This window comes from Emys orbicularis, chromosome 4 (assembly GCF_028017835.1).
Source record: "Emys orbicularis isolate rEmyOrb1 chromosome 4, rEmyOrb1.hap1, whole genome shotgun sequence".
Classification (NCBI taxonomy): Eukaryota; Metazoa; Chordata; order Testudines; family Emydidae; genus Emys; species Emys orbicularis.
Genome location: NC_088686.1, coordinates 87,985,107 through 88,008,438, shown reverse-complemented (window position 1 = coordinate 88,008,438; position 23,332 = coordinate 87,985,107). Strand labels below are relative to the sequence as shown.

The following is a 23,332-nucleotide window of genomic DNA, read 5'->3' as shown; positions in this document are numbered from 1 at the left end:
AGGGATTGTAGCTATTGCTTAGAGAAAATAACTCCATCAATGCTGCTGTATGTCTCAAAGGAAACAGAAATTTTACCTGTGCATCTATGTTTTTACGGGAGGAGGCAGGTGTGTTGGCATAGGAGCTGATGGAGGAGCTGGTGTTAATGTCATCGGTGCTGAGGTTATCTATGGTGTCACTGATCCCACTGCTGACAGAGCTGCTGTCATCCCAGCTGCGGAAAGAAGCACATGCTTTATATCCAAGCAAGACAATACTATAGCTGTCGAGGAATCAAAAGACATACAAATGATAAAACAAAGTCTCAAGATGAAAAATATTATTGATACAGATATATCCAAAGTGCAACTTTTGACCGGTATAAGGCTTTACTTCTTGGTGACCTACTTTCTATTGGATATCATATTCAATACTATAGATCATCATTTTATGATCACCTATTCTGTATTAGCAATAACATCCTGCCACCAGGATACTGGCTCAGCCCCCAGTTTGTATAGCAAAACAAAGTTTAAACTAAACATCACTCCCTACCTCCTCAGTCCCAGAGGAGAAGTGGTATGTTTAAGAAGATACTTCTTGACAGATGAAGCAGGACTTTACTGACTCATCAGCATGGACAGGAACTTAAATTCAGTGGCGAAATTAATTTTTGAGCAAACTTCTGGACTCTGTCTTACTAACTGAACCTGGATAACAAACTATCATCTTCCATCACCAGCACCACCATCATCAGCACCTAGTGATATTGTGTGGTCGCCAAACAAGACAAAGGGACAGAAATTTATTTAGAAATAGCCAGCTGGTTGTAGTTTTTAAAGCTTTAATCAAAGAATGCATTTGTTGTTTAACTAATGCATAACCCTGCTAACCCTTACATTCATTCTCCTGCCAGCTAGGTAAGACAATATCTTATTATTTAGGACCAGCTTTTCCAGCACATGCTAGCTGCAGCTTTTTCCATCAAATATGAAAGACACAACTGGAAGTTTAGCACAAAAAATAACCACATATTTAAAGCAACTGGAAGGTCATAACAAAAGAAAAAAAAATTCTAACATCAAGGCAGACACTCCAACCTTAATGTGCACTTAAAGTAAACTGCTCAAGTAAAGATTTACAAACTAGTATACAATGGCTTCTTTTCTAAGGATAATAAAACCCCATTTGAATAACTGTCCTGCAGGCAACTCTCCAAAGATGCCTTTCGAGCCCTTGCAGCCTACTGGTAAATACACATTTCAGAAAACGTATAAACAAATATTTCATGGACAAAGTGTTAGCTGTAAAGAAGCGCAAGTATCTATGGCAGTGCTTCTCCAGCTATATTAGAATATGGTCCGCAGATTTAGAGAAATCCAATCCCCTACTTTTCTTACAACATTTCCTGTCTGCTTTTATAGTCCTGTATTCCCTAAGACCAATAAGGGTCGCTGGACCATTGTTTAGAAATCACTCACAAACGGATACACAGGCTACATAATGTAAGTTTGTTTGTTTTTAATTGTATGATTATACATAAACCCAAAGACAAATGGGTTGTAGAGGTTAGAGTTGAGGAATGGGAGCCAGATTTTCCTGTATTATATTCTCAGGTCTGCCACTGACATTCTGAATAACCTTTTGCAACCACTTCCATCATGTGCTTCACTTTCCCTATTTGCGTTTACAAAGATACCTACTCTAATGTATTGAATGAAGTTTAAAATAATGTCTTTTTAAAGTGCTTTTTGCTCAAAGTATATAAAAGCAGCATTTAAAATTACAAGAAAAAGGATTTGCAAACTCAGGCTGGCTTGTCTACATGGGCACATTAAAAGTTCATCCAAATTAACTGAAGATATGCATTTAGAGTGAATTGGTTAAACCACAATACATCCCTGTGTGGAACCTCTCATTCGGCATTAAAGTGGCCTTACTTTTGGTTTAGTTTAATTGCTAAATTCACACTTCTTGTTAATTTAGATCAATTTTCCTGAGGGTCCCCATGCAGACAAGCCCTGAGTTTTGCAAACTCAACACATAATTTGAGAAGTTTGCAAGACCCTGAATCTTAAGTTCAAAAGGACAACAGAAGTTCACATATTTGGTGTTACTATTGTTTAGAAGAAAAAGATTTTTTCCACCTAGGGCTAGTTTAATTTGGTTATATTTTGAAGAAGAAGCACGTAGTAAGAGAAAAACAAAGATATAAACTTTTTTAAATTAAATCTAAGAATCCTTGGAATATAACTAAACAAGCAAAAAGACCCTACAACAACAGTTTTGTTGCAATTGCTGTTTCTAGTATTCCTTGTAATATACCACAGCTCATTATGTATGACCACACGGCATTCTCGAACTCCAATAGGCCCTGATTCAGCAAGACACTTAAGCATGTACTTAACATTAAGCACCTGAGTAGTCCTATTGACATCAATCAGTTCCCTTGACTTCAATGAGCCTGTTTACATGCTTACAGTGAAGCATGTGATTGCTGAATTGGAGACATAATGCCTATGAACAAAGTCAGAAACATGCATGTGACTGTACTAGTTGTTGTGGCTTTAAACAGAGACTGCAAAGTGTTTTAGTTTAAATATTTGATCTACCTTAAATTTGTTATACTCTGATGGAGAAGGTTAACCATTTAAATTTTATGTATTAAAAAATATACTACTTCATTACCAAATAAAAAAAACCACACAGAATTGCAACATATGTGGGGCCCAGAGGTAGAATATCTTGCATTTTGCCTGAATGCTAAATTACATTATTCTTGAAGCAATGCTGATGTCACCAGTAAATGATACTGATGCACAAGCAAAGCTGTTTTGACAGGATAAGATGGGACATAAGCTAAAATCAACCAGGTCAATTTCAGCTTTACTCCAAAGCATTCCAGAGTAGGGGGAGGAAATCAGTCTAATAAAAAGGGAAAGAATTAGATGGGCAGGAAAAAGAAACCTTGTGCTATTTAAAACAGAATTTTAAAAAAAGGCTATATAAGCAATTACTTCGCACCGTACTTTCAAGCAAGACAGATCCTTGACTTTATTTTAATATAACTGTTGTACTCTGCACTCTGTAGATAAGATCATCATGGAAGTAGTTTTTTCTGTTACTTGGCTAAATCTTTCAAAAATAAAATCTGTACAACATACATCTCAGTACAAACAGTAGGAGGATTAATTTGATCCAATTAAAATACATGCATATTTTAACCTCTTTTTCTTCATTCCAGTGTATGTAAAGTTATTCGTCCAGTATTCTGAAGAAATAATAATATGGTGAGTAGTACACATTACACTATATCCTATCGTATACACAGGGTCATAAAAAACGTAGAGCTCTAAAAAATGTATAAATCGAATCACTGTGTACATCGCCCTGCAAAGGCAGGGTATAGTCTCCTCATAGAGGACCTAATCAGTTACCAAATTGATAAATGTCCATTTCACATTGTTTCTTTAAAAGATGCCCCAAAACCACATGAATTAGTTCACATTATTACCTTGCTTCCGTGTCTTGATGGTTAAAGTCAAAAGAGAGGAAGCAGAAAGGGAACTCTAACAGCCCTCACAATTACAACATTCCTGGCTCTCTGAGCCATGATAACTTCTTTGTAATTTAGCTGGTGCAATTAATAATTTCTGATGTCAGCAAAAGTCAACTCAGCCATAACGCAAAGCTGGAGCCTTTGGGCTTTCCTTCATCCACTTGATCAATCAACTGAAACTCTACTTGGGTTACTCAAAATTACATGAATTCTTAGAAGTATATTTATTTCAACCTCTTGCCCCACGTGCATGGAAGTAGTACAACAACATTCTCAAAGGATATCAGCACAACTGAAAACATGTCAGATTGTAAATAGGGTCAAGGTATAGCCTGCGATTTCAGATATTGTAACATCTGAAGAGATAACAGACATCCAAAGGGTGTAACAAGACCCTAGAGAGGCCTGGAGCTCTCAGAGCTCTCCGTCACAGTACCATCAAGTTTAAGGGATGACTAGATCATCTAGTCTGACCTCCTGTATATCACAGGCCACCAACACCACCCAACATACTTGTATTAATTAAGACGGAGTAAATGGGCCAAAGATGTTAACATAACACAAACGCACTAAACCTAATAACTGAAATAAGAAAAAAGCACTACAAACCACAGAAGACTAGATTATTATGTGCAACAGGCAGAATAGGAAGAACTGATTTGCACCAGTGCTCAAGTACCCTGTAATAGCAGGAAAATAATTAATGAGATATACCCACATAATCCTGGCAAGTGATCCACACCCCACGCGCTGCAGAGGAAGGCAAAATATGCCCACTGTCATTGCCAAACTGACCCAGGGGAAAATTCCTTCCCAACTCCATACATGGAGATCAGTTAGACTCTGAACCATTGAATCAATGGAAGTTTGGGTGCTAATTATCGGTCAGGATCAGGCCTACACCATGCACTGAGGAACAGACTCTATTATACCACTAATAATAATTTTTGGCTGATGTTATATTTGAATAGCATCCGTTTCCTGATGCTCTGAATTGAAAATAAAGTTTCACAATGAAAGCCGGGATATGTAAGAACCTGAATAGCCTAGTATCAACATATCAACTTGAATATTTTCATGTCTACTTTTGGAGTATGGGGGATGGCCCCTGTCAAGCATCCAATTGTCGGCCTAACTCTCATATACCTTACCCTGTTCTACTGTGTGACTCACCACCTCATAGACAACAAGCTGACCCAAATGATGAATTAACTAAGGGTCCTTGGGTTCCCCCCCCACCCCAGTTACTGTTTCTCTGACCCACATACACTTCTCCTCCTATTCGAAAGCTGCCTTCATGCTCTCTGCCAGCACAGGAATACAATCTCTTCTATAGCAGCAATCTCTCCTAAGAGGTGCTTTAGAGCAGTGGTTCTGAACCAGGGGTCCGAAGCCTCTGGGGTCTCTGAGCAGGTTTCAGGGGGTCCGCCAAGCAGGGCCAGCATTAGACTCACTGGGGCCCAGGTCAGAAAGCCAAAGCCCCACCAAAAGAGGCTGAACCCTGGGCCATGAGGAACTTAGCTTTGCGGGGGCCCCTGTGGTATGGGGCCCCAGGCAATTGCCCTGCTTTCTACTCCCTAACGTCGGCCCTGGCTTTTCTATGCAGAAAGCCAGTTGTTGTGGCTGTGGAGTTTTTATAGCGTGTTGGGGAGGGCCTCGGAAAGAAAAAAAGTTGACCAGTGGTTTTCACACTTTTTTTCTGGCGTCCCAGTTGAAGAAAATTGTTGATGCCCGCGACCCAACGGAGCTGGGGATGAGGGGCTTGGGGTGTGGCCTGGCTGATTGCGCCACTCCCGAGGGGCCAGAGCAATTCCCTGCCCCGGGACCCGCCCTGGCTGCTCAGCCCAGCAGACACAGTCGCCTCCCAGCAGGGCTGGTGAGTGAGGCCAGGAGGCAGGGAGTGGGGGAGTGGGTCTCTGGAGGGCCTGGGGGAGTGCTGCTGGGCTGTGAGGGGATGGGGAAGATCTGTGTGGTGGGGCACCAGGGAGTGGGGGTTCTGTGGGGGGACTGTGGGCAGAGGGGTGCTGGGCAGGGGTGGTGTTGTGCAGGGCGCTGTGCATTTGTGGCAGGGTCGGGGGGGGGGCGCTGAGCATAGCGGGTCCGGGGGGGGTGTCTCTGGCCATAGAGAATCGGGGGGGGGGGGGGAGTGTGTGTTCCGGTGTTGGGCGGGAGGAGGGGGAGAATGTGTGGTGCGGCATGGGCCCACCCCGAGGGGAAGGGGCATGCCGGCAGCACAGGGCCAGGCGGGTCATTGTGCGTTTTGCAACTGCTGGTTTGTAAATAGTGCCCTTGCACTGGGCTGGGCGGAGTGGGGCCGCCTCTGCCATGTCATGCCCCTGGCTGACCCCCTACTCCACGGACTGACCCCCCTGCACCATGCTCCATTGCCCCATGGGGGCCCACAAATATGTTTGGCGACAGGCCCACCAAAGGTTAATCCGGCCCTGCTTGTTGCTGTTGTGTGTGTGTTTTTTTAAAACAATCTATCAGCATATTCCCATTTAATAATATTCTTGTCCATAGAGTTGTCTGCTTTTGTCTATTTGGAAGGTGCGTAAGTATCACCACGCAATCCTCAGGACAGCCTATCACAGCAGTGATATCATTCATATTAGCATATATTAGCATATTCAATGCAAACTATCAATTAAATCATTACTAACTAGTGCCATTGTCGAAGTTTGAATTTTGCCCTTAAACTGATGTGTGTATTTTATAACTTCTCTCTGGAGCTACAAAATTACAATGAACAGCTCAAAAGGATCGTTTGTCAAAGAGGGGAAGCAGAGCCTTGGGGCATCTACAGTATTTCAACTGGAAACATGGCAATTACCCTTTTCCACCTAAAGCTTTAACTGTTTATTTGCTGATTGAGGAAGAAAAACTTCATAGTACAAAATTAAAAAACAAACACATAAAAACTTAAAAACTCATAAAATCTTCCAAGAAGAAAGTCTCACAATAAAGCTATACTTAAATTTCCATTGTTTCCTTTGGGATCCAGGATGATACTGACATGATTGTAACAGGAATTCAAGAAACCATATAGAATCACTTGCATGCTTCCCCCCGCAAAATGTTATAATACTAGATGTCAAATAAATGTCTGCAAAAGAGTGGCTGAAGAGAGCATCTATTTGAAAGAGTAACTGTGAATTTAATGAAAATATTTCATATGCATATGAATCATCTACAATATTCTTCAGTAAGTCCCCTTTGTCACAATTCTATATGTTTACTTAAATTTTAAAATGAAACATTTCAGAGCCAACCAAATTTGGAGTTTAGAGGCACCAATGTTACATTTGAACAGCTCTGAAAAGTGATAATGCCAAAACATTTTTAAAAAGCAAACCATGAAGGATCTGACCATCATGTAGCAAGTTTCCAGCTGGTCTTGTTGAGACAGATCTAATCCTTTTAATGACATCTCATATCATGCTGCATAGTTAGACTTTCAGAAATCTTGCCAAAGCTGCTCAGACCATTTTAGTTTTTGGGGAATATTCAGTTTTTATTCAATAAAACATTCCGTTTCATTAAATTTTATTTTAACTAAGATATGATTTCAGGAATATTTTTGAAGACTATATTAGAAAAAGAATAGTAATCAGCAGACGATAATATTTAGTCTAGCAAAAGACATTAAAAAGATTTATAAAAGTTATAGGTGCCCTCTTCACATTTACTCTGCCCCCTTTCTTAGTCCCTAATCAAAATTTTTCTATCAGCAGTGACACAGTATTCTTTCCCTCTTTCCTGCTCTTTTAAAACAGGAACAAGACCAGCCACTGACAGACTTTCTGTGTGCACAATCAAGCGCACACCACCTAGGGGATTTTCATCCCATCTGAGCTTGTCCCATGGAATCTACCTTCAGAAACATTCTGAAGATCTCAGGGGGGAAAAAAAACCACCATGTCAGTTTCTATAGAAACTAGTAATCTCACATTGGAAAAGCAGAAATTTAAAGCGTGATATCATCATGCTTTACCTGATCGTATTTGGAGTCAAAGAATCATCAGCTAATCACTATATATAACCACTAAGCACTGCTGTATTAAGTTGCAAACATTTGACTGGTGGAACTTGTTTTTTGGCCATTGTTCAACACAATTGTTCCTGTGAAACTACACTGCCTCGAGGGGTTGGAGATAAATCAGTATGAGTTAGTGTGTCTGACCCAAATGTAGGATTAGCACTAACCCACAGCAAAGTGAAAGGAATCCTGTAAAACGTTTTTAGTCAGATATTAACTCTTGTTTGCTGGAGTTGCACTTCACCATTCATATTTTGTAGATCTTCTTATCTAAGTACTTGCATAGTTCCCTTTACTGTAGTTTCTGAGTACCTCTGAAGTGTACAAGTAAGGGACTAATCCTGAAATTAGTGCACAGGAAGGGGCCCCTGTGCCTCCGAGTCTGCCTGCATAGTCAATTGCAGGATCAGGGCCTAATTTAGCCACCAGTTGAATGCCTAGGCCTTGACCTGGATCTCACCCCATTTTCTTGCAGCTCCATTGACTCCCCTGGAGTTACTCCTGATTTACACTAGAGAAAGTTGGCAGGAGAATCAGAACTCTTGTACCATTGCTGAGATCAAGGTTAAGCTTTACTGTTAGTGATAATAATCCCTATAAAAATGTTGTACCATACTTTTGTTTTAGTAACAGATAAGTCCTTTGTTTTCCAAACAGTAAAAGCAACAAATCAAAGCTGGAAATCAATATTACTTATTTACACCCCACCCGAACGCGCGCGCGCACACACACACACACACCAACCAAAGATATAAACTCTGATCCAGTGTACAGTTTGTATAAATGGGTGGTGAAGTGAGGAAGCCCACAGAGCTGAAAGAGGTGGTTTTGAGGGCTGTAGTGGCCCCTGCAATTGTTGTGTTCCCTAAGCCACTGCACAAACTCTCTGCATTCTTCCCCTTTACAACTGATCTGTAGTATTTTTACTGTTTTCAGGCTCTTCCACGTCCACAGAGAGAGTGCAGGATTTTCCTCATGGACATATATGGGAGTTCTGCATGTGGATCACAATTGGGATTTGCCTTTTCTTTTTTCATTAAATGTTCTCCTCCTCTCTCCAACTGGAGGAAATCAATAGTGTGAACACTCAGAGATAAACATGCAGAGCACATCTACATTGACTGGAGCAGAGGGACTGGGCTAAGAAACATGCTCCGGGATGACTGATCAGAGCAATTCCCACAGTGTTGAGAATTACCTTGCAGAATTTCAGACTATTTGTGAATTTCAGACTCTTTGGGTCTTTCTGTAGTTGCCCCTTGATTTTGCCCCTGCCAAAGATTTTACACTTCTCCTGATCCAAAAGCTGACACCCTCCAGGATCACAGTGCCCTCTTACATTGTACTAGGGCATTAGTTCAATAACAACTCAAAGAAGAGAGTGCTACCTATTGAAATACCAACAGCATTTCCTGACACAATGCCTTCTGAATACCTAGATCTTCTCTGGAGGTCTCCCATCCAAGTACTAGTTCCGGACCTTATTTAGCTTGTGAGATCTTATAGGATCACATCAGAAGGAGATACAGTTGTGGAAATTCTGCTTCACAGATTAAGAAAAGATTGTACATTAGAGATCCACATTTCTGATACAATATAAAAATATTGTCCGTAATGCAAAGGCATATGGAATAAGAGCTAGTGAGCTGGATTCTTATAGTTTTGATGTAAATCAACCATTAAAATGTGGGAGGAAAGGCATGAACTACAGTAAAGAAACAAAAATATCCTGAAATGCAACAGGTATTCAGATTCCATGGTGATAACCTAGATGGATAGAATAGCCAACATTAGAATAGCAAGCATAGTGGGGAAAGCTCTGAGCATTATTATCCCACGTTGGTGTTTCTGCTCACACTCAAACAGGACAACCTATATGCACATGTGAGTGTCAAGTGCCATGAACTCACTGAGAAGGCCATCCCAAAAGATGGATGGACACTCCATACGCTCACATAACTGAAACCTACCTGTATGTGGCATGGTAGAATGTGACCTCTTCTTTCCCTGTCATCCCGTTTTTCCTCTCCTGCCTTTATGCAGTATTGCAATGACAGCATGGGGGGCATGGATCAGCATTCATGTTGCACTCCCTGTCAGTACCCGGACTGGGCCAGGGAAGCTAATGATCCAACCAATGGACCAAATTTGGTGATGAATCCTGGTCACATGCCACCTGAGTTACACCTCTACCCCGATATAACGTGACCTGATAGAACATGAATTTGGATATAATGCGGTAAAGCAGCGCTCCGGGGGCGGGGGGGGGGGGGGGGGGGAGAGGGCGGCTGCGCACTCTGGTGGATCAAAGCAAGTTCGATATAACGCGGTTTCACCTATAACGCAGTAAGATTTTTTGGCTCCCGAGGACAGCGTTCTATCGGGGTAGAGGTGTAGTTGTGCATATGTTAAGAAGAATGACAGCATTATACAAAAGTTCTCCAATCTCTTCAGGTCTGCCCATTGCTATCCGCCTCAATCAGGATTCAGCACAGGAAACTGCAGAGAGAAAGTGCAGAACTCCTGTGTGCCAAGAACTGAAGTAACTGCCAGTCATTGAAGTTCTCCTTCATTATTTATAATGGACCATAAAAGTGCTTTATAAAATAATTAAGGTACAGCTCCTGCCCCAAACTGCATACAATCAAACAGAGTTTTTTCACATTTGGAACATCTCTTACATACTGATGAAAGGCAGCTGAACACACACAGACACAGGGATAATGTATGCACACTTACACTGTGCTCCCACAGTAAAAAGAGGGCAGAGACTAAATTTGGTCTTGCTAAAACATTAGAATTTGCCAACATATGTTCTGAATAAAATCAAACTTGGCAATAGAAGTAGTTAATTTGATCACTGGGAGCAGGATTGACCCCAAAGAAGCCAAACCACTGAAGAAAGAATGACTTATCATGCCATGATTTAAAAAAACAAACACACACACAATCAATCCATAGAATCCATTTTACTACTTAATTATACAGACACATTGTGCTGAAGTTGTCAGTATCAGCTCAGTAAGCAGTTGGTTTTCTGGGGGAATTGCAACATTTTAAGTAGCATCAATAAGTCTTAGGCTTGTTTCAAAGAAATTGCAAACGTAAAGGATCTTACTCCTTAACTCAGGCAAGTACTTCCATGGAAGCCAACGAAACTTTGCACATGAGTAAGAACTACATGCATGAAAAAAAGACTGCAGATCAAATCCTAAAATGTCAAAGAGCAGACCTCACTCACAATGGCGTGACAACAGCCCCAAAAGCTATTGTTACACAGTGCAGAGCGTGAGAGCGCTCACTCTTGTAAAAGCAGGTTCTTAATTTTGCACAAAAAGCAAACTAACAGTGCAAGAATATTACAAAGCCCCTAACATAGCTTCCTGAGAGGGATGAAAGGTCTGTAACTCTAATGGGAAAGATACTGATTTCTAAACCAAGTTACTTATAATGAAATAATTTAAGAACAACTTCATGCTAACAGTTAGTCAATAAATATATTTGTAACTGGCTGAAGCATAGATGAAGTCAGTAGAAAAAAATATACTGTCAATTCTTGCATATTAAATTCTCTGTTATTTTATGAAAATATACCTAAAACAATAAAATCCTAATTTAATTTATTATTCTGCACTTAAAATGGAATACGGAGTGAAGTGAGAAAGAAGCAAAGTTCTAAGATTTACTGCATAATTCATCACATATTCTGCTTCCAATGTTGCTTCCGGTGTAGAAACTGACTCTATTTAAACAAAGCTCTTACACAGAGTTTGTGCTTTTGAAAGTATAGAAAACTTCCTACCTTGTAATATTCCTAGGCCAAAGCATTTCTCCACTTTGCTTCCCATGAAGAGTTCCAGAGAAGGGGCTTAGATTGATTTTACACGTTGATACCTTCATCAGGCTACCATTAAAAACTCTGCTAAAGAAACCAGCTTTTAATTTAAATATATTAAGAGATATTTTAAGAAGCAGAGCAAGGTTGTTTTTCAGCAGAGCACTCAACACTTAGCAGCTCTGAAAGACACTAAAAGTAAGAGCTAGCTAGAAGGTGATCATCAAACTCCCCTGGAAAGAAATCTGATCCCTCAACTAAATTAACCTCTGAAGTGCTGAAGGAGTGAGAGGTCAAGACTTTCTGCTGGTACTAGGTCATCTGTGAAAAGTTGTAATGTGGTGGCAGTGAAGCGGCCAGATTATGCAAACCTCTAGATCAGATATCATAAGGTACGGAGTAAAAGCCCAAGTGAGAATACCTGTAACTTTGTATTTTCTACTAGTTCGGCAGCACAGTTTGATCACAGCTGCAACCCCTTAATCTGAAAAACATATTTCCTAATCCATTTTGATTTAAACCATGTTGAAAAATTAGAAACATTTTTCCTTTTTACCATTTTCACAGAAGACTCTCTGATAACACTGAATAAATACACTTGTTTGTTTACATTTATTGTATTTAAATGAGAATTTAGCAGTGTCAAAAGAGAATAATAGGCATTCCAATTATTTTACCATAACATATACATAGCCTTAAATGGATAAAACATAAATCCATTTCTTAGTGACTCTTTCAATTTTCAATACAAAGCCTGTGGCATGTGTGGCCTGAGGAATTATTATGGTACTGTGGCAAGGTATATAGATTTTGTCTGAGAAGGGTTTGAATTAACTAATCCATATTCACCACCGTAAAATAAGGAGTATATTACATCACTTCAAGTGAAACAGAAATGGCTAGTTATGTATGCTGAATAGATGAAAAATTATGTTACAGTTAAGATTAAAAATAATTTTGAAGCCAACATGAAATAAATACAACTTGATGGAATTCTTCCAAAAACTTTGCAATCTCTTATATGAAATCACCTTTGAAATTCTACTACGGGAAATGATGTTGTTATATTTATTATTTGTATTACACTAGATCCCAAAGGCCCCAGTCAAGATTGTGCTGGATGCTGTACAAACATAAACTGAAAGTCTGTGGGGCAGGAACTCTTATTTTAAAGGCCAGATTCCTGCAGTTGCATCTACGGGTATGTCTACACTACAGGATTAATTCGAATTTATATAATTCGAATTTAGGAAACCGATTTTGTAAATTCGAATGTATTCGGCCACACTAGGCACCATTAATTCGGTGGTTTGCGTCCAAGCTACCATAGTAGCATCGATTTCCAGAGCGTTGCATTGTGGGTAGCTTTTACATAGCTATCCCATAGTTCCCGCAGTCTCCACCCCCCTTGGAATTCTGGGTTGAGACCCCAGTGCATGATGGGGCAAAAAACATTGTCGCAGGTAGTTCTGGGTACAGCCTCCCCCTCCCTCCCTGAAAGCAACGGCAGACAACCATTTCGCGCCTTTTTTCCTGAGTGAACTCTGCAGACTCCATTCTGCATCAAGCATGGATCCCGTTGTGCTCCAGAACGCAGTCTTGAACATTATAAACACCTCGCGCTTTCTCGTGGAGTTTATGCTTACACAGGACCAGAAACAAGAGGCGAGGAGGAGGAGGAGGCGGCGATTGCAGCGCAGCGACCAGCGTGATGAGGACATGGACACGGACACAGAATTCTCTGAGACCGCGGGCCCCGGTGCTTTGGAGATTATGATGTTAATGGGCCAGGTTATAGGCTTTGAACGCCGATTCTGGGCCCGGGAAACAAGCACAGACTGGTGGGACCGCATAGTGTTGCAGGTGTGGGACGATTCCCAGTGGCTGAGAAACTTTCGCATGCGTAAGGGCACTTTCATGGAACTTTGTGACTTGCTTTCCCCTGCCCTGAAGCGCCAGAATACCAAGATGAGAGCAGCCCTCACAGTTGAGAAGCGAGTGGCGATAGCCCTGTGGAAGCTTGCAACGCCAGACAGCTACCGGTCAGTCGGGAATCAATTTGGAGTGGGCAAATCTACTGTGGGGGCTGCTGTGATGCAAGTAGCCAAAGCAATCACGGAGGTGCTGCTACGAAAGGTAGTGACTCTGGGAAATGTGCAGGTCATAGTGGATGGCTTTGCTGCAATGGGATTCCCTAACTGTGGTGGGGCAATAGATGGAACCCATATTCCTATCTTGGCACCGGAGCACCAGGGTACCCAGTACATAAACCGCAAGGGGTACTTCTCAATGGTGCTGCAAGCACTTGTGGATCACAAGGGACGTTTCACCAACATCCATGTGGGCTGGCCGGGAAGGGTTCATGACGCTCGCGTCTTCAGGAACACCAATCTGTTTAAACGGCTGCAGCAAGGGACTTACTTTCCGGACCAGAAAATAACCGTGGGGGATGTTGAAATGCCAATTGTTATTCTTGGGGACCCAGCCTACCCCTTAATGCCATGGCTCATGAAGCCATACACAGGCAGCCTGGACAGGAGTCAGGAGTTGTTCAACTACAGGCTGAGCAAGTGCAGAATGGTGGTAGAATGTGCATTTGGCCGTTTAAAAGGTCGCTGGCGATCCTTATTGACTCGCTCAGACCTCAGCCAAACCAATATCCCCATTGTTATTACTGCTTGCTGTGTGCTTCACAATCTCTGTGAGAGCAAGGGGGAGACCTTTATGGCAGGGTGGGAGGCTGAGGCAAATCGCCTGGCTGCTGATTACTCGCAGCCAGACACCAGGGCGATTAGAAGAGCACACGATGAAGCGCTGCGCATTAGGGAAGCTTTGAAAACCAGTTTCATGACTGGCCAGGCTACAGTGTGAAATTTATGTTTGTTTATCCTTCCTGAAAACCCGCCCCCTTTATTGACTCATTCTCTGTAAGGAACCCACCCTCCCCCTTCCCCCAGCTTGCTTTCAAAGGAAATAAAGTCACCATTGTTTAAAAATCATTTATTCTTTATGAATTGATTATAAAAAGAGGGAGAGAACCTGAGTGGGGTTTGGGAGGAGGATCAGCGGGAAGGAAAAGCCCAGTAAAAAAAGGTTAAGAAAATGGCAGCCTTTTGCTTGGGCTGTCCACTGGGGTGGAATGGGAGGGTGTACGGAGCCTCCCCCCCCCCGTGTTCTTACACATCTGGGTGTGGAGGCTATGGAAAATGGTGAGGAGGTAGGGGGGTTATACAGGGCCTGTAGCGGCACAGAACCTGAGTGGGGTTTGGGAGGAGGATCTGCGGGAAGGAAAAGCCCAGTAAAAAAAGGTTAAAAAAATGGCAGCCTTTTGCTTGGGCTGTCCACTGGGGTGGAATGGGAGGGTGTACGGAGCCTCCCCCCCCGTGTTCTTACACGTCTGGGTGTGGAGGCTATGGAACATGGTGAGGAGGTAGGGGGGTTATACAGGGGCTGTAGCGGCACTCGGTTCTCCAGCAGCCGTTCCTGAAGCTCCACCAGACGCCGGAGCATGTCTGTTTGCTCACGCAGCAGCCCCAGCGTTGCTTCCCGACTCCTCTGATCTTCCTGCCGCCACCTCTCATCTCGAGCGTCTCTCCTCTCCTCACGTTGGTCCCTCCTGTCCTCACGTTGGTCCCTCATGTCCTCACGTTGGTCCCTCCTGTCCTCACGGTCACTGGCTTCTTTCCTATACTTGCAAACCGTCTCCTTCCACTCATTCAGATGAGCTCTTTCATTCCTGGTGGATTGCATGATTTCGGAAAACATCTCTTCTCTCGTTTTTTTTTTACGACGCCTTATCTGGGATAGCCTTCGGGAAGGAGGAGGGAGGCTTGAAACATTTGCACCTGCTGGAGGGAGTGAAAAAAGGAGAGAATTTTTTTAAAAGATACATTTTTCAGAACAATGCTTATACTCTTTCACGGTGTATACTATTCACATTACATAGCACATGTGATTTCTGTGCAAGGTCGCATTTTGCCTCTTAATATTGAGTGCCTGTGGCTTTGCTGCTAGAGATCACAGACGCAGGTCGGGGAAACAGAATTCACCTTGCATGCTGCCATGGTAAGCCACTGTCTTTAGGCTTCTGCGCCCTGCTTTCCCACATACCAAGCAAAGCCCGTTGTGCTGCAGTTTTCCTGTTAGCTTGTTTTCTGCTGCTGAAGGTTAACACCCCCCCCCCTCCAATTCTCTGGGATGAGTGCTTTATCCCTCCCCCCACCGCGTGGCTGGTATCAGGGAAGATCCCTGCAGGAACCAAACTAACACCCCCCCCCACCCGCCATGAATTCTCTGGGATGAGTGCTTTATCCCTCCCCCCACCGCGTGGCTGGTATCAGGGAAGATCCCTGCAGGAACCAAACTAACACCCCCCCCCCACCCGCCATGAATTCTCTGGGATGAGTGCTTTATCCCTCCCCCCACCGCGTGGCTGGTATCAGGGAAGATCCCTGCAGGAACCAAACTAACACCCCCCCCCCCACCCGCCATGAATTCTCTGGGATGAGTGCTTTATCCCTCCCCCCACCGCGTGGCTGGTATCAGGGAAGATCCCTGCAGGAACCAAACTAACACCCCCCCCCCACCCGCCATGAATTCTCTGGGATGAGTGCTTTATCCCTCCCCCCACCGCCTGGCTGGTATCAGGGAAGATCCCTGCTAGCAAAACGCGAAAAGCTCTGGGCCAATCCTCCCCCCCCCCTTGCACTTGGCTAAATGCAGGGAAGGATTTCTTTTCAGCCACAGGCAAACAGCCCAGTAGGAACGGCCACCTCAGTCCCCTTAATTAAATTCCCTTATTTCAACCAGGTTACCCTAAGCGATATCACTCTCCTGAGGATTACACAGCAAGATAAAGAACGGATGTTGCTTGAATGCCAGCAAACACCGGGACCATACGCTGCCAGGCTCTGTCAGGCAATGATACCAGATTACTTGCTACTAGCATGGCGTGGTCAAGTGTCCTACCATGGAGGACGGAATAAGGCTGCACTGCCCAGAAACCTTGTGGCAAGGCTTTTGGAGTACCTCCAGGAGAGCTTCATGGAGATGTCCCTGGAGGATTTCCGCTCCATCCCCAGACATGTTAACAGACTTTTCCAGTAGCTGTACTGGCTGCGAATGCATCCCAAGTGCTCAGGGCAAATTAATCATTAAAAATGCTTGCTTTTAAACCATGTTTTATATTTTAAAAGGTAAACTCACCTGAGGTCCCTTCCATGGGGTCATGGTCTTGGGTGCTGGCTTGGGAGGCTTGGGAGGGTACTTCAGTCAGGGTGAGAAACAGTTCCTGGCTGTTGGGGAGAACGGAGAGCTGGGTGCTCTCTGCCAGCTCGTCCTCCTCCTCCTCCTCCTCTTCCCCTTCCGCGGAATCATCAGGTGTCCCTGATGAGATTATCCCCAGCTCGGAATCCACAGTCAGAGGTGGGGTAGTGGTGGCGGCCCCCCCTAGAAATGCATTTAGCTCAGCGTAGAAGCGGCATGTCCGCGGCTCTGACCCGGAGCGACCGTTTGCCTCCTTTGCTTTTTGATAGGCTTGTCTGAGCTCCTTGACTTTCACGCGGCACTGATCTGTGTCCCTATTGTGGCCTCTCTCCATCATGCCCTTGGAAATTTTTTCATAAGTTTTGGCATTTCGTCTTTTCGAACGCAGTTCAGCTAGCACTGAATCCTCTCCCCATATAGAGATCAAATCCAGTACCTCCTGTACGGTCCATGCTGGTGCTCTTTTTCGATTATCAGCCTGCATGGTTACCTGTGCTGATGAGCTCTCTGTGGTCACCTGTGCTCTCCACGCTGTGCAAACAGGAAATGAAATTCAAATGTTCCCGGGGCTTTTCCTGTCCACCTGGCCAGTGCATGCGAGTTCAGATTGCTGGCCAGAGCGGTCACAATGGTGCACTGTGGGATAGCTCCTGGAGGCCAATAACATCGAATTGCGGCCACACTAACGCTAATTCGAATTGACAAATTCGATTTTGGCGCTACTCCGCTCGTCGGGGTGGAGTACAGAAATCGAATTAAAGGGCCCTTTAATTCGAATTAAATGGCTTCGTTGTGTGGACGGTTCCAGAGTTAATTCGAATTAAAGCCACTAAATCCGAATTAAAGGTGTAGTGTAGACCAGGCCTACGTGTTTAGAGCCTATGTGAAGTCTCAACGTGGATATGAGGCTCTACACAGATGGATCCAACCGTAGGATCAAGAAAACACCTATTCGTGCATGTAACTCAATACAGAGAGGAAGGAGAAAGAAAAGAATGAGAATAATAGTAACACAAAGTTACATAGAACAGCTTGATCCAAAGCCCAATGAAGTAAGTGAAAAGATTCCCTTTTGCTGCACTGAGTGTTGGTTAGATCAGATCATAAGTGTTCCCAGTTTTTGTTGTTTTAAATAACTCCCATGGACATGATATGTTAATAAATGCTATCTGTTCTGGATCTATGCAACATAGCAAGTTATGAGGAATGATTCATTTGGTAATTTTTCTAAGGGTAATCAATGCCTGTATAATTAATGTGGTTCAGGACATACAATAAATAAAGTCCATTATGGTACAGCATATTTTCCAAGTAGTTCAAGCTCTAACCAGGAAAGAACACGACACATGTGAAGTGTGTTCAGTTTCTGGGGAGAGAACTTCCCTTGAAAAATGGAGGGTCTGGGGGGAAATTATTGGTGGGGCTGGTAGCACTGCCTATTACTAAGGTTGCCTGACACTTCACATTAGAAGTTTCTGTTTCCAGTTGCTTATAACTTTGCCAAACTTTTAACTCTTTGGGCTGAAATTTTCTATGCTGTATTTCTCCCTCAGATTGAATTTTTTGGGAAATTTCAGCAAAATGATGTAGTCATTTCAGAAAACAAGGCTAGGGGAAAAGACATTGTTTTGCCCATGTTAAAAAATGCTTGATACTGTGATGGAGGTGGACTGTGGCTGGGACTTGGAGGAATAAGACTGGAAATGTTTGGGCAAGGAGACTGGGACTGGATTAGTAAGGAGACTGGGGAGCTGGGGTGAAGGCAAGCTAGGACTGGTTGGGTGAGGACACTGGGACTGGTAACTGATGGGGAGGGGAGCCTGGAAGTGGTTGGGCCAGGAGATTGGGGCTGGAGCTGGTGAGGGAAACACGAACAGACTGGGAGTAGGAATCAGTGGGCAGGGACAGGGAAATGGGGGCAGTGAGGCGGGAAAGAGATCTGACAAGGAGCTGATAGGCAGAGGGAGAACTGAGATCTGCTAGGCAAAAAGACTGGGACTATGAGCCAAGGAAGATTGAAATGGGATGAGGAGCCTGAGCAGGGAGACTGGGACTAGGACCTGGGAGTCATAGAGTGAAGAGACAGAATGGATGAGAAACCAGGAGGGGGGAACTTGGACTGACTGAGCAAGTAGACTTGAGCTGGGGGCAACTAACTGTGAAAAAAATATTATGTGATTGAGCAATTAAATACTGAATCATAACACATAAAGGGGTGAATTAAGGTTGCAACCACAATGATAAAGAGTCCTGTGGCACCTTATAGACTAACAGACGTATTGGAGCATAAGGTTTCGTGGGTGAATACCCACTTCGTCAGATGAATGACGAAGTGGGTATTCACCCACGAAAGCTTATGCTCCAATACGTCTGTTAGTCTATAAGGTGCCACAGGACTCTGTCACTTTTTACAGATCCAGACTAACACAGCTACCCCTCTGATACTTAACCACAATGATGTTCTTTTAATATCGTTTTTGTGTTATTTAAAAATGACATTTCCTATAGTTTACACTATTACTGCCCACCTTCTAGGGTGACCAGATGTCCCGATTTTATAGGGACAGTCCCAATATTTGGGGCTCTCTCTTACATAGGCACCGATTACCCCTCACCCCCTGTCCCGATTGTTCACATTTGCCATCTGGTCACCCTACCACCTTCAAGCACACTGACTCCCAGCTTTACAGGAACAGACACACTCATTCATTTTTGCAAGACGATTTATTCATCAGGCTAAAAACTAGTGTTAGATTTCTAATCTATCTAGGTTAGATCTCAGTTATTCAGGTTACTGATGAGTGAGTGGGTCATGGAAGCAAGATGGGCAGACTTTCACATGAAGGGGTCAGGGAGAGGCAATACTGTGCTGTATCCTTAGTTTCATCTCTAGAAAAACACCAGTCATTCATTTGAAAGTCAAAGAGAACAGAAGGAAAGAAGTCAGAAAAAGTCTACCATAGTGGAGTATTAACCCTTTTGAGACTAAATATTCAACAGCATATAAATATATATCTTTTTTGCATTATGACATCTTTTTGGTTGAAAGAGTTAAAATGCAAGTGTTCCTAAGATTCTAAAATACATGCTCTAGGAAATAAATTCTCCTGCCAAAACCTCCAAATAAGCGAGTCAAAGCCCAAACTTCCCTTTCTATTCTGGAGCCTATATTTTAGTGGGTACCATGTTACTATAGTAACACAGAAGACTGGTTATTTAGAGGATGGTGGATGTGACAATTTGCTATTTAGAACAAATATAAATAATCAAAGCAACTTGGAAAAGCATTTAACATAAACGTTTGTGTTTTAGCAAGAAAAGAGAGGCTGTTAATGTAATTCCTTTCTGCAGCTGGACCATTATCTGTATTAAACTAGATTAGTGATGAATAAAAGATAGGAGCACCACTCTTATGCTTTTTAATGCGTCTCCAACTTGGAGCACAGTCACCCACTCTTTCACTGCATATTTGTATAATGACAAGGCTAGAAGCCTCATTAGCTTGTTGAGGATTACGTGGGAGAGATATTAAGGTAGTTACAGCATGCACTACTTTAAACAAAATATGCATTATCCATAACCCATAAAAAGAGAGTGAAAACACTGATGTGCTATTCATGCTCTACTCCTGCCTCTGTTGATACCAATGGTAACAGTCCTTGATGAACAATGTGTGTGTCATCTATTAGTTTGATCATACAAAAGTTATTATGCTGGATAACCAAACTGAATTAGCTCATTTTTCTTTTATAAGCTATAATACAACAACATTCATTTCTAGTTACTTGCCTACATAGGAAAGCCCTATTGTATTTTATAGAAAATTAGAGCATTTCTTTAGGTTTTCAGATCCATCCCATACAATTTTGTATTAAATTTTATCCGTTACAGCATTTTACAGGGTAGATTTAAAAAAACCTGTCTATTAAATTCAGTGGGCCTGATTCTCCACTCCACAATACCAGTTTTACACCGACATGTCGTCACTGGAGCCACTCTGTCATAGAACTGGTATAACAGTGCAGAAAGAGTCCTTATACATTTTAAAAATAATTCCTATTGAATTTATATATAACACTTTGAAATTCTTTAGGACTTTTTTATTTAAATCAGAGTAGTAAAGGAAGGATTAGATTTCATTTTATTTTGAAAACCTATATACCAGGACTGAAATCAAACATGATTTTTCTAATAGTGATCAAAGCACTTAAAATGGGGATTTAGAACGGAAGTCCTGACACAACCTTTATCGGAGTGTTACAACTATATACTATGCTATGATGTATTCTTAGTGTAATTACCACAGGGAACAACAATGATGTAAGTCTGCAATTCAATACCCAGCCCTCATTTTAAAAAGTCTATGCTCAGGGGAAATAATGGGGTTCTGCATGACATATTCTAGTTCCTTTCAGTGTCAAATCAAATCTGAAACTTCAGCCTAGCAAATAGCAAAAAAAACATAGCATCCAATCTGCTAATTCTCTAAATTAAAATAAAAACAAGATCATAGTCTTAAGGAATGATGCTGTTCACCGTACCCAAAGCTACAGCCTCAGTGTTTATTTCCTTAACAATTCCTATTTTGTAACTATGAAGTGAGAGGGATTTTGCAGCATACGCCCATGGTACTGAAGATGCACAGAGGGACATTTCAAGACTGGTTTTACACTTAGTTATAATCATAGTTTAAAGTGTCAGGAAGTTTAGGAGATTAGCGTGTTATGGAAACAGTTTATGAAGGTGTTTTTGTTAGAATTTTCAAATAGCAATCTGGTGAGATAAGCTATGAGCAGCTTTACATTAAGCTCTGTTACAGTAGTTAAAGTTCAAGAGAGAAGTAAAGAGACCCCAGATATTAATTTACCTAAAGAGCAGCTGCTTAGAAAACACTGCAATGTGTCATACATACCTAGGGTAATAAAATCACAGAACGATAAGCCAAAGAGCAACCAGTTTCGGGGTACATTTTCCTCTTTATGTATGTGTGTAAATTCCATTAACATTAATTGGAGTTATGCCCGTGGATTGAAAGGAGATAAAACAGTATGTGACTTAATACATGCATATAAAAAGTAAATCTTTGTTTTACGTCTCTTTTGAAAAGTGCCAGATTCTAAGACCACAATTATATGATCACATTCTATTCATGTGAGGTTAAAAATGCATAAGCCTATCCCATTTCAAACTCTGCCTTAGACAGCAATGTAATACTTGAACACTGATTTTTATTTTGTTATACCACTTCCCTCTACATTTGTCTCCAATTATTCAAGTTGTACCACGTAGAGTAGGGTTTGAGGATTACAGTGGAAGTAAAAAGCATGGCGGGATCCCACACTGCATTTAATAGAGACTGTAAAGACACCATTGTTATGTAGTGTTGCTGTATGCCATTTAGTGTCTGCAGTGTAGTTTTAGCTGTGTCTGTTCCAGGATATTAGAGAGACAAGGTGGGGGAGATAATATCTTTTGTTGGACCAACTCTCTTGGTGAAAGAGACAAGCTTTTGAGCTAAACAGAGCTCTTCTTCAGGTCTGGGAAAGGTACTCCAAGAATCACAGCATCCTCTTTTTTGTCCTAGGACGAAAGTTTGTCTCACCAACAAAAGTCGGTTCAATAAAAGATATTACCTCACCCACCTCGTGTCTCTAATTTAGTGTCTGCAGTATTTCATCTCAGAAGAGGTGCATTTCAGAATTTGGTAAAGTGATCTCTTTTAATAATCCACATATCAATTTGTTAAGTTTTTAAAAGGATGTTGACACCCCCTTCGGATGAGAGATGTTTTAAATATTTACAACACACAAAATATTCGGAGGAGACTTGCATATACTCCTATTGCTCTTCTGTTCTTTCCCTCTGTTAATCTGGGAGCATTTAGAACAAAAATCAATTTTTAAAAGTAAAATAAAAAATTATTATTAATAATTTTTCAGTGCTGTTACCGTGCTCGTATTTATTATATGAGAAAAATAAATGTAGTAAGGTTTCTGTACCTATTACAACCATCATTGATCAGATTAAAAATGGTACTTCTGCACTTATCAATAGGAAATAAATGATCAATTTAATTAATGTAATAACCATATTTTAAATTTACTCTTTCCTAACCTCATTTACTATTTTGAAATGTGTGAAACTGAAGCAAATTTCAAACAAGAAATGAAATGGAAAATAAGACTGCCTGATCCTCTGCTCTTCACTGAAGTAAAGCAGGAGTCAAATCAGTGGAATCACACCACCAAAAAGTTGGTGTAAGTGATAGGAGAATCAGACCAGATATTTCTAATGAAATGTGGAGGTGCAGCAGAACCAGCATGGTTCCACTGTACAAGAATGGGGGAGAAGATATAGAGAGCACATTTCCTGTGGTCTTGCGGTGGCTGCCATGAGAGCTTCTTGCATGTGTTCATGTAAAGGAGCTTGGGAGTCAGGTGGGGTACATCTAAGGCCTGGTCTATACTGGAGGGGGGATCGATCTAAGTTATGCAACTTCAGCTACGTGAATAACATAGCTGAAGTCAACGTACTTAGATCTACTCACCGCGGTGTCTTCACTGCGGTGAGTCGACTGCTGCCGCTCCCCCGTTGACTCCGCCTGCACCTCTCGTGCCGGTGGAGTACAGGAGTCGATGGGAGAGCACTCAGGGG

At 42.2% G+C, this 23,332-nt stretch overlaps 1 protein-coding gene across 3 annotated transcripts in view; it reads right to left on the bottom strand.

The window, feature by feature from the left end:
- NAV2 (neuron navigator 2) overlaps positions 1-23,332 on the bottom strand; it is a 354,629-nt gene that overhangs the window by 63,452 nt on the left and 267,845 nt on the right. For all 3 annotated transcript variants that reach the window (XM_065404227.1, XM_065404228.1, XM_065404229.1), the window contains one exon: positions 77-215. In XM_065404227.1, the coding sequence (XP_065260299.1) occupies positions 77-215 (139 nt within the window). The remainder of the gene's footprint in view (positions 1-76; positions 216-23,332) is intronic.